The sequence below is a fragment of the Chanodichthys erythropterus genome, chromosome 13 (genome assembly GCF_024489055.1).
Source record: "Chanodichthys erythropterus isolate Z2021 chromosome 13, ASM2448905v1, whole genome shotgun sequence".
Taxonomy (NCBI): Eukaryota; Metazoa; Chordata; class Actinopteri; order Cypriniformes; family Xenocyprididae; genus Chanodichthys; species Chanodichthys erythropterus.
Window position 1 is genome coordinate 3013978 of NC_090233.1, and position 12589 is coordinate 3026566.

A 12589-nucleotide genomic window follows, 5' to 3' on the forward strand; every position below is an offset into this window, starting at 1 on the left:
TACCTTGCCGTGTTTGTTGTGGATGCGGAATGGGATGGTGGGGGAGTGTAATAGCAGACACGACTCCTGCTCATTCATCTTCTTCCTAAGACGATCCACATTACGACTCTGACCCTTCTGTGCTTTCTGTTTACATACAAATCAATCTGATATTAGAACATTAAACATGCACTTACAAGCAAAATATAACTGAGATGTTTCAATGTGTTTTCTAGATTCTCAGATAACACTCAGCAGTCAGCATGCGATCATCTCATCACCTCATCAGCGATCATCACTGTAATCAGTAATCTGCAATTCAATTGGAGAAACTTCCTGCTCTGATTTAGCCCTATTTTTCCATCTTATTACTCTCAGAACTGAGCTAATGAAGAAACCAATAGTTTCACAAGTAATCGGTACAGATTAAAATCCCCCGCTTAAGTCCCTTTGATCAAGTCTTTAGTAAAGTAGCAGTGCACACAAACCAAGCAAGAAAAAAACTGTAAAAAAAAAAAGTACATTTACAAGTGTGATGCATAAACATTAATTAATTTATATGTGATATCACCTACAGGGCAGTGACAGAAATTAACTTTCCCATTAAGGCTGATATTTGCCCCCTTAAATTGATTTTCAGGAGCCTTTTTTTCCCTTGTTAAATGTAATGTAGTGGTGGCATGAATGCAATTATACAATTACAACTGCATAAAAAATTTAATAGAGAAATATAAATTTATGTTTTAATGTTTTAAAAATTTAATAAAAAAAAAATGAAATTAAAACCGCCAATAGGTGGCGGCAAGTCACTAGGTGTGTTTAACTTCAAGTGGCACAGTGCAGACCGTATGACATCAAAATACAACAAGAAAGATTAGAGAGCAGACCGCTCTGTATGCTTTCAAATCTCTCGATCTATAATTTGATGTCATACACCAATCTGCCTACAAAGCGCCGCTCGAACACAAGGCTGTGTTTGAAATCGCCCCCTTTAACCTCATTCACTATTTCCTACATTAGTCTACAAATATATTCCACTTGAAGGAGTGAATGAAAGTGAACAAATTTGGAATCTTGACACAATGTAATGGGCTACTTGACTCTGTGGTGCAGTAATTGCTCTGAACAGAAGGAAATCCCAGAAGAGAAGATCCAACAATCCCCAGAAGTGGGCGCTCTCAGAGGGGAATTCTCTCAATGTCAGCTAGCATAAACAAACCCGTTTACATTGTGGAGTCAGCCATGTTACCTAGGCTAAGAGTCTGGGTGTCATCTTTCCTCTGCATGTGAGGCATTGCCTTGCTGTCCTGTGGTGACCTCGGCTAAACAATGGAAGTGGGTGGTCTAAAATCAATTTAAAGTATGAGCTGTACCATCACGGTGACCTGCTTTGGCTATATCAGTTTAAAAAAAAAAAAAAAATCCACTTTCTCATTACAGTTTTTCTCCATTGGTTTGGCTCATTTCTTGAAACAGAAATTACATTCTCAAAACAACATGAACAAATCTCCAAACCACTTGGCAATTGTTCACAACAGAACTGATTTTCTCATTCATTTAATCAAATTGCAAATGTCTAAGTACATGTCTCAATGTCTTAGTACATCTTTGCAAATGATTAAGTACAGGTAGCCTACATTTAGCACAATTTCCAAGTGAATAGATCTTGTTGATCTAAACTGATTGTTGATTCTCAGCCTAATGGTTGTTCGCTCCAAAACATGTCAGCGTCATTTCATTGTATAAGTCATCACATGCACAATAGTCTGTTCAATTGTCAAAATTAGTCAAGAACATAATACCATGAATACCATATATGAATCCTTGGAACATTTGATAAATTTATTACAGCAACTGACAGTCAGGTGAAAATAGAACTTGACTAACATGTAACATGTAAGTCAGTTACTGGTTGTCGATCATTATAACTTTTTTACAATTAAGCAGTTTTTTCCAAACTTTTTTGAATTCAGTACCCACTTTACCTGATTTGTGTATCCAGCTAATCCAGGTATGAAAGTATTTGATTTATCTGACTTTAACATTTTGCCTAAAAACTGCAGCTTACTGTATGATGCAATTATCATTATAATCCTTATTTTGAAGAATATAACATACAATTAGAAAAAGGGTCAAAGAGCTGCAATTAGTGCCTCCAATGTAAATCTATCTAATATGGTGGGTTTTACTGTAACATTTCAGTAAGTCTAGTCATTGATGATTTTACCCCTCCCCTTTCTGTCAAATACCCCCTGTAGTACCTCTGCATAGGGGTACATGTACCCCAGTTTTGGAACCACTGGAGTCAGGGCCAGTAGTATATTGAACTTGTGGAAAACATAGAACATTCCTATGTAATTGTCTGTAATGTAGTGTATGACTGATTTGATGTTTTCGCTTTTTACGCTATTTTAGAGAATAATGGCATTGGAAGGAAATGAGTGACCAGTGAAGAACTGTTAGTTTTGAAACTCCAGCTTTATTTACAGCACTATAGGCTGCATAATTTTCATTATTTTTTGTTTGTGTGTTTATATTACAGTATATTATGCTGTATACATTTTCTTTTTATTCTGATATATGGAAGTTACTTTATGTGTGTGAGTGATAATGGTTACAATTTCCTTGGCAGTATGAGTGCAATGTGTGATGTCAAACCTTGGAGGCACTCTTACCCTAAAATCCTATTTCTTTTTTTCAGTTTTATACACAATTGTATTCTGTTAGCTAGACCAAAAACAGTATAGTAACTATTGTCAATGAAGGACTGGACTAAGACTAAAAGGTGGACATGAGGGATATTCCACTATGGTCCTCTGCCATAGTGACAAAACATCGAAACATTTTGACTTGCACTGCTTACACAATGCCAAAGGGACAAAGCATTTTGGGGGCACTGACTGTTTAAATGAGAAGGAAATTTAGTTTTGACACATGAGTGAACTGTTTTGGGAGAGGTATGAGCTTTTGCAGGTGAACCATGGTGTTGTGCCGAACCATCCACATTACTTTGGCAAAAGCACTAAGAGTGCTAAGAAAGTCTGTTTCAAGAAGCAATTGAGAAGGATCTTTGACTCCAAGCATATAGTATATAAAATAATATTTGAATAGAGGGTGAAGATGTCAATTTTCCTAGGCCGGACATCACTTTTGGCCACTACAGTGCGTGCATAATTATTAGGTAAATAATAAATAAGATAAGTTGATATTCTGATCATTTTTTTTTTCAAGCACATTTTACCAATTCACATCAATTTTAATACCTACTGTAAATTTCACCCATCCAAGTGCACACACACAGCAGTGAGTACTGAACGCAAACACACCCTGAACACACATCTGACAGACATTTTTGCTGCGGTGCCCAGGGAGTGGTTGGGCACCTTGCTCAAGGGCACCTCAGTTGTAATGAGAATAATGAGTAATGAGAGTGGAAGAGAGCCCTGTTCATTCACTCCCCACACCTACATTTTCTGCCAGTACAGAGACTCGAACCTGTGGGTTGCAAGTCTGACTCTCTAACCATTAGGCCACAACTGCCACAGCAGGGGTAGCAAGGTCACAAAAAACGGGTAGAGAAGAAAAGACTGCAAAAGACTTCGAGAAATAAGATAAAGATTAAGATGTGAAACCATCAGGAGCCCTTTAGTCTCCAGGGTCACCATTTTCCAGAAGTACAAGGTGTCAGGTTCTCAGAAACTTTGCTAAGGTAAAGAATCCGGAAACATGACCCCCACTTAATAATAGTCACAAGCTGAAGTGTTGTGAAATACATGAAGACTGGAGAGTAAGAATTAAGTGCAAAAAAAACAGAAACTCTTAAAAGTATTTTGCAGTTAATGCATCTTCTCTTCTCTGCCTGTTTTTTTGTGACCCTATATATATATATATATATATATATATATATATATATATATATATATATATATATATATATATATATATATATATAGGGCTGGGAGTTTAACAGTTTAACCCCTCATGCAATATAGATCAACTGACGTGATTTAAACGACAAATCACATTCAAATATTAGGCCTCGTTTTATGTTTCTGTCAGTTCGTGCCCACGGCCGAACTGTCCATAACCAAACTGCCTCAAGTGAACTATAAAAATTAAAAGAACAACGCTTTTGAAAGCTGCAGTCGTTTTTTAATGGTTAAAATGAATGGAGAATATCTCATATTTTTCGATGGGTGCTCAAAGTCACTATAGTTAACAAGTTTGTGAATATTTTGAATAAAAAAGGAAAAACTAAACAAGTGTCATACAGTGACTTTTCTATTGTGTTTATTGGTGATATTGCTTGTAGTTTGATTATTTGACCTTATTTTATTACTGACTGTTTACTTGACTATAATAGTGTTTGAAATTTATATATTTATGTAGAATTTTTTCCATTTGCATTGTTCTTGCATTCCATGTAAAAAGTCTGGTGAGTAATATAAAAAAAAATTACTAGCAAAAATGGTGACTTGATCTTCAGTGTGTTCATAGGGGGTTGAAATATAAGGTGTTTTTCACTTTAAGCCCTCATCAACAATTACATATTGCAAATTAATGATTATTTACTATCTTAATAGTAATTATTAAGAATGATGTGGCTTTCAATAGGTAAAATGGGCTTGGAAAAATATTTGATCAGAATATCAACATAATAGTTAATTCATGCAAATAGTTATGCATGCACTGAACTGCAAATATATAGGGGTTTGTTAAATTTCCAACCTTAAGGATAAGCAATGTCTTAACAAGCGCCACAAACATTTAGCTTAATTTTTATCATAAGTCCTCTTTTATATCGTACCTTCTCTTTCTGGATCTCACTTTTGATGGAAGAGATCTTGATCTTCATCTCCTCAATCTCATGCTCAGGGAGTGTCTGGACATGAGGGAGAGAGTCAGAGTCATCCAGGGTCTGGAAGCTCACATCAGCCAGAGGGATGTACCATTTACACTCATACTGCTGATGCCTCCTAACAAGCACACACAGAAAGAAACATACTTAAATGTCAAATAAAAGCTTGATTTATTATGTTATTTTTTATTGCTTTAATTTTTATAAATAAGCACACTAAATTAAATTGACAACCTTAATATATTTATATATGAAGTATATAATTTGTGTGTATTAAATGTATAATTCATTCCTGCTCGCAAACACATGCATCACAATGTCATTTTCTTCCTGTACTGACAGGAAATGGCTCTGTTGAGACTGACGTAACCTATTAATCTAAGCACTCACTATGGAACACACACGCACACTTCAGGGATCAAAATGTGTTTCCACTGCAGAAATGCTTGATAATGAGTTTTCATTGTGAGATGATTATGATGCCCAGCATGGCTCTGCAGCAGAATATAATCTGTACACCATTATGATTAACAAACAATTAAAAAAATCTCCTGCTTAATTCAGTCTGATTGACATGCTGAATACTTTACAGTCTCTGCCAGTGCTGAGATCAAAATCCAGAACTGAATGTCCCATAATGCCGAGCATATGAGGCAAAGTAGATTATGGCTGTGTTCGAAAGCTGAAAATGCTACCATAGAGGATGCATTTCAAGGTAGAAAGGCATCAAGGCACATCTGAATACAACATTATCTTCACTTCCTGACTCCTGATACCTTCATCTGATTGAAGGCAGCATAGATGTATCCTTGGCTGCCTATGATATCCCAAAATCCTGTGCATTCCATTTTGAGTCAGTTAAGCTAAAAACTAAATATGGCATCTGAGAGTCACGGTTGGTGGTCAGGTTGTGCATTAATTAGGGGCCAAGCACCGAAGGTGCTTATGGCACCTATTGTTATTGTTAGCGTTCCGTACTCTTATTAGGGGCCAAGCACCGAAGGTGTGGAGGCACCTATTGTATCCGTTGGCATTCTTTTTTTTTCTTTTCTTCTTCTTCTTCCGCTCTTGAAGTCTATGACAGCCCATAGAACTGCTTGCGGGAAAGTTATGAAATTTGGCACCGAAACTTTTCAAACTCCTCCTAGGCCGTTACTCCGATTGTCACGAAAATTGAACCAGATCATCTTCAGACCATGCCGACAAAAATGGAATTCAAGTCGATTCCTCAAACCGTTTTCGAAAAACACACGAACGAATTGTACGTAGTGCTTGCGAAAATAGACATAAGCTGTATCTCCGCATTGCTTTCGTATTGAGACCAAACTTGGTACATGTCATCACAAGCATGATCTAAGGCAACATTCAGTGTTTCGGCGCAGTGCCACCTAGTGGTGCGGAGATATGAAAAATGGCTATTTTTGCTTTTAAATTCTGAGGGGTTTGTCCAAAAATCATAAATTTTATCTCGTTGGATTCGGGGAATCACGCCGAGTCGACTGATATCCAATTTTCCCTGATCAGCCATTTTGGCTGTCGGCCATTTTGAATTATGTGCTAAAATGCTATATTTTATGAACGCATGAACGGATTGTTACGAAACTCAGTATGGGTCATCAGCACGATGTCCTGAAGGAGCCTGAGAAGTTTCGGCACTGCGCCACCTTGTGGTCAAAAGTTATAACAACATTTACAAAAATGCTAATAACTTTTGACTATATTGACCGATTGTAATGGAACTTGTCGATAGATTCCTTGGGTCATGCTGAGAACATTCAAATTTGCCATAGTCAGCTGAACTTCCTGTCCGCCATATTGTTTTTCTTTAAAAACCTACTTTTTCGAACTCCTCCTAGACCGTTGCTCCGATTTTTACCAAAATTGAACCGTATCATCTTCAGACCATGCTGACAAAAAGTTATGGATTTCAAGTTGATAAGTCAAATTGTTTTCATATACCGGAGCAATGAATTTGAGGCATGATGCAAAAATTACTCTTGAAGCTGTATCTCTGCAATGCTTTATCATATTCAAACCAAGCTTGGTAAGTGTCATCACAAGCATGACCTGAGGCATCATACAGTGTTTCGGCGCAGCACCACCTACTGGTGCGGAAATATGAAAAATGGCTATTTTTGCTTATAACTTCTGATGGGTTTGACCAAAAATCATAAATTTGGTCTTGATAGATTCTGGGCATCATGTTGAGTCGAATGATATCCAATTTTCCCATATTGGCCATTTTGGCAGTCAGCCATTTTGAATTTTGTGCTAAAATGCTGTATTTTACGAACGCATTAGCGTATCTTTACAAAACTCAGTATGGGTCATCAGGGTCAAATCGTTTTCGTATACCGGAGCAACGAATTTGAGGCATGATGCAAAACACACTCTTGAAGCTGTATCTCTGCAATGCTTTGATATATTGACACCAAACTTTGCAAGTGTCATTGTCACCTCACTCTGACCATACCACATTAATTTGGTCACAGCGCCACCTATTGGTCGAAAGTGATGAACCAGTAAATCCAAATTTTTTATCATTTTTCAGCTCTTTTGCCTTAAATGATCTTAATAGGTCTTTAATTTCTCACGGTTGCATTTGGTCTGATGCTCACAGCCATGTTGGCTGGCTTCTTGTGCTGTTTTTGTGCTTGGCCCTGTAATTGCTGCTTGCAGCTATATTGTACATTTATATTCGCTTAGTTATCACCAAATCTTGCTCTATTTTGTTATAGATCATTAAACTCTGCCTCAGAAGCCTGTCTGAAATCAGTTTCATGAGGTATCTTTGAGCGCAAATACTGCCAGTAAAGTCATTGCCTGATAAGGCAGTGAGGCAAGTCAGCTTGCAGGTACAGCCTACATATAGTGTGTGTGTTACTGTAGGGACCCGTTCGACAGACGTTACCAAATGGCTTTATCAGCCAGAGGCATGATTGAACAAAGCTTAATTTGGTCCAAAAGATCCATTTCCTGACAGGAAAAACCTAGCCTTAACAGAAGTGATGACGTGATTTCTTTTAACAAAGGACTCTGTCTAAAGGACTTCTTAGCTCATCAGCAATAAACTAATCAGAACCCATCACGTGGATCTGATCACATTAAATCTATTGATTCTCTCACAAAACCCTCTTGTATTATCGGACGGAACAGGAAAACACCCATCAATGGATTTAAAGACGAATCTGTCCTATCTATACCTCCCTTGTTTGAGCAATCCATCCTGACCCGGTCACTCGTGACTCCGGTCAAAGTTTAAACTATGCTTAAGGACTCAATCTTGAATCTCAAAAGGGACAATTGTCGATTACTTAAAGTATTAACTATATCCAGGATAACATTTGCTATGATGTGATTACTAATATGTTGGAGTCAATGCTCCAATTATATGTTTGGATTCCCGTATGCATTTTCTTTCTCTTGTAATCATTGTTTTTAATTAGGTCAGTCTAGTAATATGTGTGTAAGAAGTGTGTCATGTTTGAGCTCTAAATACAGAGTTTATAATTCTCTGTAATTCTGTGTGAATGAAACATTGAAATTCAGTATCAGGAAAATATTAAGAAACTTTATAAAGTTGTTAATAAAACAGGAGAATGTTCTGCAGATATCACGCGATGTGATCAATAGACAATAGACGAGGCGTGTCTAATCTCCGTAGCAACGTCTCATTGGAGGATCGCATCTGAAGGATGGAGCCAGAATTGCTCCTTTAAAACTATGCTGTCCGAACAAGCTAACGTCAGTCAGTTGAGAAATATGAAATAAGCTCAGAGTCAGAAGTCAGAAGCTGGAAGTCAGAAGTCGGTCAGAAATACTTTGACCACGGCTGAAAAGTTGCTTGGGTCATGCTGAAAAGAAGAAGTTGAGAAGATCCTTTATCGGGGCTGATTTTCCATCTAACAGCCGCCGATTTCAACTACGAGCCACGCCGCTGATCAACAGCAGTCACATCCAGACTCCAAAAAAATATCTGAAATATCTGACCAAAGTCTCCCAAGAAGAGAGCCGCTCAAGCCAGACGCTCAGATCAGAACAGCAACATCCTTCAAAGCTTCCGCGCCACCCACAGGGCTTTCCCGAGAAGACGTCACCTGAAAGACAGCCAATCCAGAACGGGACTCCTCTGTACACGAATCACGGAACAACCCGACTACCTCAGCTGTCAGAGCAAACGCAGGTACAAGCAAACTTCTCTCTCTCTTGCTGGAAACTGGTGAAACTCCTTTTAAACCTAAAGAATCAAGCCAAAACTCTGCTTTTGTGATTTTTCCTCAGGTTATAAGTTAAGTTAGCACTGAACTTGGGACTTTTCATAACTCATCAACTCCGCGAATGTGTGTGCATGTATGTATGTGTGTGTGTGTGTGTCTGTTTAGCCTTAGTTTCCTGTAATCATTAGAAGTAGTCAATAAATCTTGTTTTGATTTTCACATATACGAGTTTCTTGTGTTGTGTGTCAAATTACTGCCTTAGACTTAAAGATCAGGTTACCTCTTGCTTATAATAATATAATAATTATAATAACAATAACCATAATAAAATATTGTTACTGTTGACCAAAGAATAATATTTTATCCAGAATTGGTAAAATACTCTAACCTCAATTTTCGCTGGACGAATAATTGATGAAGTGTTAAATATTAATTCTGAATCAGTTACAGTGAATCATTTACAGTTGATTCAATTCTTATTCCCTTTAACAATAAAATTGAGCTAATAAATGACCTAAAGGTACATTACATTACGTATGCGTGTTAGTCTGGGAAGGCTGTAGCTGCACCAGGGTAACAACAGCTATCAATCAATATTACAGTGTCTTTGGCAACATAACCATGACAAAAAACAAAAAAACAAAACAAAAAAAAAAAACAGTGACAAATTTTATTGACCCTTTATAAATCAAAACACTTTGATTTAATCTATGGGCACCAAACACACAACAGCCTGTAGTATGATGTATGCATGGGTGGGTAATACATAACTGAGAGAGAAAGTGGTTTTGTGGTTTTGTAAAAATGTTGTTTCAAAGTTGTAAATAAAACAAAGATTATTGAATTAGATTTTACAATAAAATACAATTTCAGTTTTTCTACTTCAAAATGTAATGTTTAATTCAATGTGTTACTTTCCATTTTTTTGTAATTATTTTGTGAAATTTATGAGCATTTTTTTGAGTGAAAATTCAAAGTGAATCCTACACTAATTTGTTTTCAGTGTATAAGTGTCCATGTTCATACCCAACTGCTGTCTTTTTCATCTTGGCACAGAGCAGAAGGTCTGTGAAGAGGAAGACATGACGAAGTTTACGCGTCCCCTCCGACACCTCCACCAGGAAGCCATCCTTCACCAGCTGGCGAGCCTGTGATATTTAAAAAATTAAATATTGATATAATGTTTCTATACAATATCATGTTATACATACAAAAATATTAATCCAGTAGCAGTAATCTGGTTGGCACTTAAACAGTATGCTTTTATATAGTTATATAGTATACAAAGTTTCTCTCCACCTCCCTACATTTACGTTTCGAGTGTCTTATTGGTTAGGGTTATGTTTCCTACAAGCATTGTTGGTTGACATGGCTGACAATGGTTGCAAGTTCTTTACAATTAAATGATTCAGTTTTTCCAGAAAACATAGTTCCAATGAATAGTTTCAAAGAACATTAAAAGTTATGTGGGTGGAACTACAGCTCTTGACCTGTGGTTATAAGAACAGTGTCCTGTTAGTATGATATGTGGACTTAAATAGATCATTCTATTCAGAACTGCCTGAATTATTTGTGGCAAAGATTCAACAAGGTGAAAATTCCTCTGAGATTTTGGTCTATATTGAAATGATAGCATCACGCAGTTGCAGCAAATTTGTCGGCTACACACCCATGATGCAAATCTCCCATTCCACCACATCCTATATGTGCTCTATTGGATTGAAATCTAGTGACTGTGGAGGCCATTTGAGTAAAGGGAAACCAGTTTAAAATGATCTGAGCTTTGTGACATGGTGCATTATCCTGCTGGTAGTAGCTATCAGATGGGTATACTGTGGTTATAAAGGGATGGACATGGTCAGCAACAATACTTAGGTAGGCTGTGGCATTTAAGATTGTTTTGCTTAAGAAGATATCTGGAGACAGATGTCATGTTCATGTTTTTTTTTTACAGCAGAATTGCAGAGAAAGTATATTGTGTATAACGCTGCTTACTGACCAATACGGATATAAAGTGTATGTATGCATGTCAGTTCCTGTTAATTAACAGTATTTATCTCCATCACCTGCATGACGTCATTAAAGACAGTTCTATATTGCCGAACCAACGTGGTTCAAATGACAGATATGTGACAAAGTTACTACAGTTTCGGGAAGCAGTCGTAATTAGCTAGTTAATTCCACCAACTATGCATCATACCATGCTGAAAGGCTGCAACTTCTGATTAATTTCATAACTGACTCATCTTATGATTATTTCTTTGAATAATTGATTAGTCAGGTACTAAGAAGGTCTTGGTCTGATTTTTTGCTGTGGACTGCCCACACAAGCCAAAACTAAGAAAGGAAACATACCAGAAGAAGAATCAAAATGCTTTTAATAAAGTAGCTGTGAAAACACACTTATAAAGGCACTGATTCCTCACCTGCCTTAAAGAATTACTTACAGTAAAGGACTGTATATGAAAAATACAGTATACTTCATACTCTTTCCTGTCACACAAAGTTGCACAAACACACAAAGTCGCACACCTCTCCCTTGGGTGTGGTCACGGCAGTCCTGCGTGGGTCAATCTCTTCATTGATGCTGGACAGGAAGTTCTGGGATATTCTCAGAGCATCCTGCAGTAATGGGAAGTCTGGATGATCCTTAGGGGTGTGTTTCAACAAGTCCTGAAATAATAAAACAAAAAGACAACATACAGTTTTATGTGTATTCTTAAAGTGATAATTCCACAAAAAATAAAATAAAAATGAAAAAGTTATAAACCTACACTACAGTTCAAACGTTTGGGGTTTGTAAGACTTTTAAAATGTTTTTGAAAGAAGTCTCTTCTGCACCTCAAGACTACATTTATTTGATCAAAAAATATAGCAAGAACAGTAATACAGTAAAAAATTATGGCAATTTAATTTATGCCTGTGATGGCAAAGCTGAATTTTCAGCAGCCATTACTCCAGTTTTCAGTGTCACAATGATCCTTCAGAAATAATTCTAATATGCTGATTTGCTGTTCAAGAAATATTTTTTTATTACCATCAATGAAGAAAACAGTTGTTCTACTTAATATTTTTTTATATAAACCATGATACATTTTTTTACAGGATTCTTGGGTTATAGGTTATAATGGCCTTAAGATCATTGTAATGGCCTTAAGACCCATGATAAAAAGCAGGTCTGACATGTTGATACTGGTAAATTAATGTATAAAATGATCTTTAAACAGTAGAATTTAGTAGTGTTAGAATGTCTTGTTATGGCACACTTTCCTGATAATTTACTCACCCCCATGTCATCCAAGATGTTCATGTCTCTCTTTCTTCAGTTGAAAAGAAATTAAGGTTTTTGATGAAAACATTGCAGGATTATTCTCCTTATAGTGGACTTCAATGGTCTCCAAACGGTTGAAGGCCAAAATTACTTTTAGTGCAGCTTTAAAGGGCTTTAAACGATACCAGACGAGGAATAAGGGTTTTATCTACGAAGCAATCGGTCATTTTCTTTAAAAAAAATACAACTGTATATGATTTATAA

General features: G+C 36.7%; 1 protein-coding gene across 4 annotated transcripts in view; it reads right to left on the reverse strand.

Annotated features, from left to right (window-relative positions):
- The window catches only part of abr (ABR activator of RhoGEF and GTPase), a 372538-nt gene that overhangs the window by 138886 nt on the left and 221063 nt on the right, over window positions 1-12589 (reverse strand). For all 4 annotated transcript variants that reach the window (XM_067405883.1, XM_067405885.1, XM_067405884.1 and 1 more), the window contains 4 exons: window positions 11587-11727; window positions 10081-10202; window positions 4787-4955; window positions 4-126 (listed from right to left, as the gene is read on the reverse strand). In XM_067405883.1, coding sequence (XP_067261984.1) covers window positions 4-126; window positions 4787-4955; window positions 10081-10202; window positions 11587-11727 — 555 coding nt within the window. The remainder of the gene's footprint in view (window positions 1-3; window positions 127-4786; window positions 4956-10080; window positions 10203-11586; window positions 11728-12589) is intronic.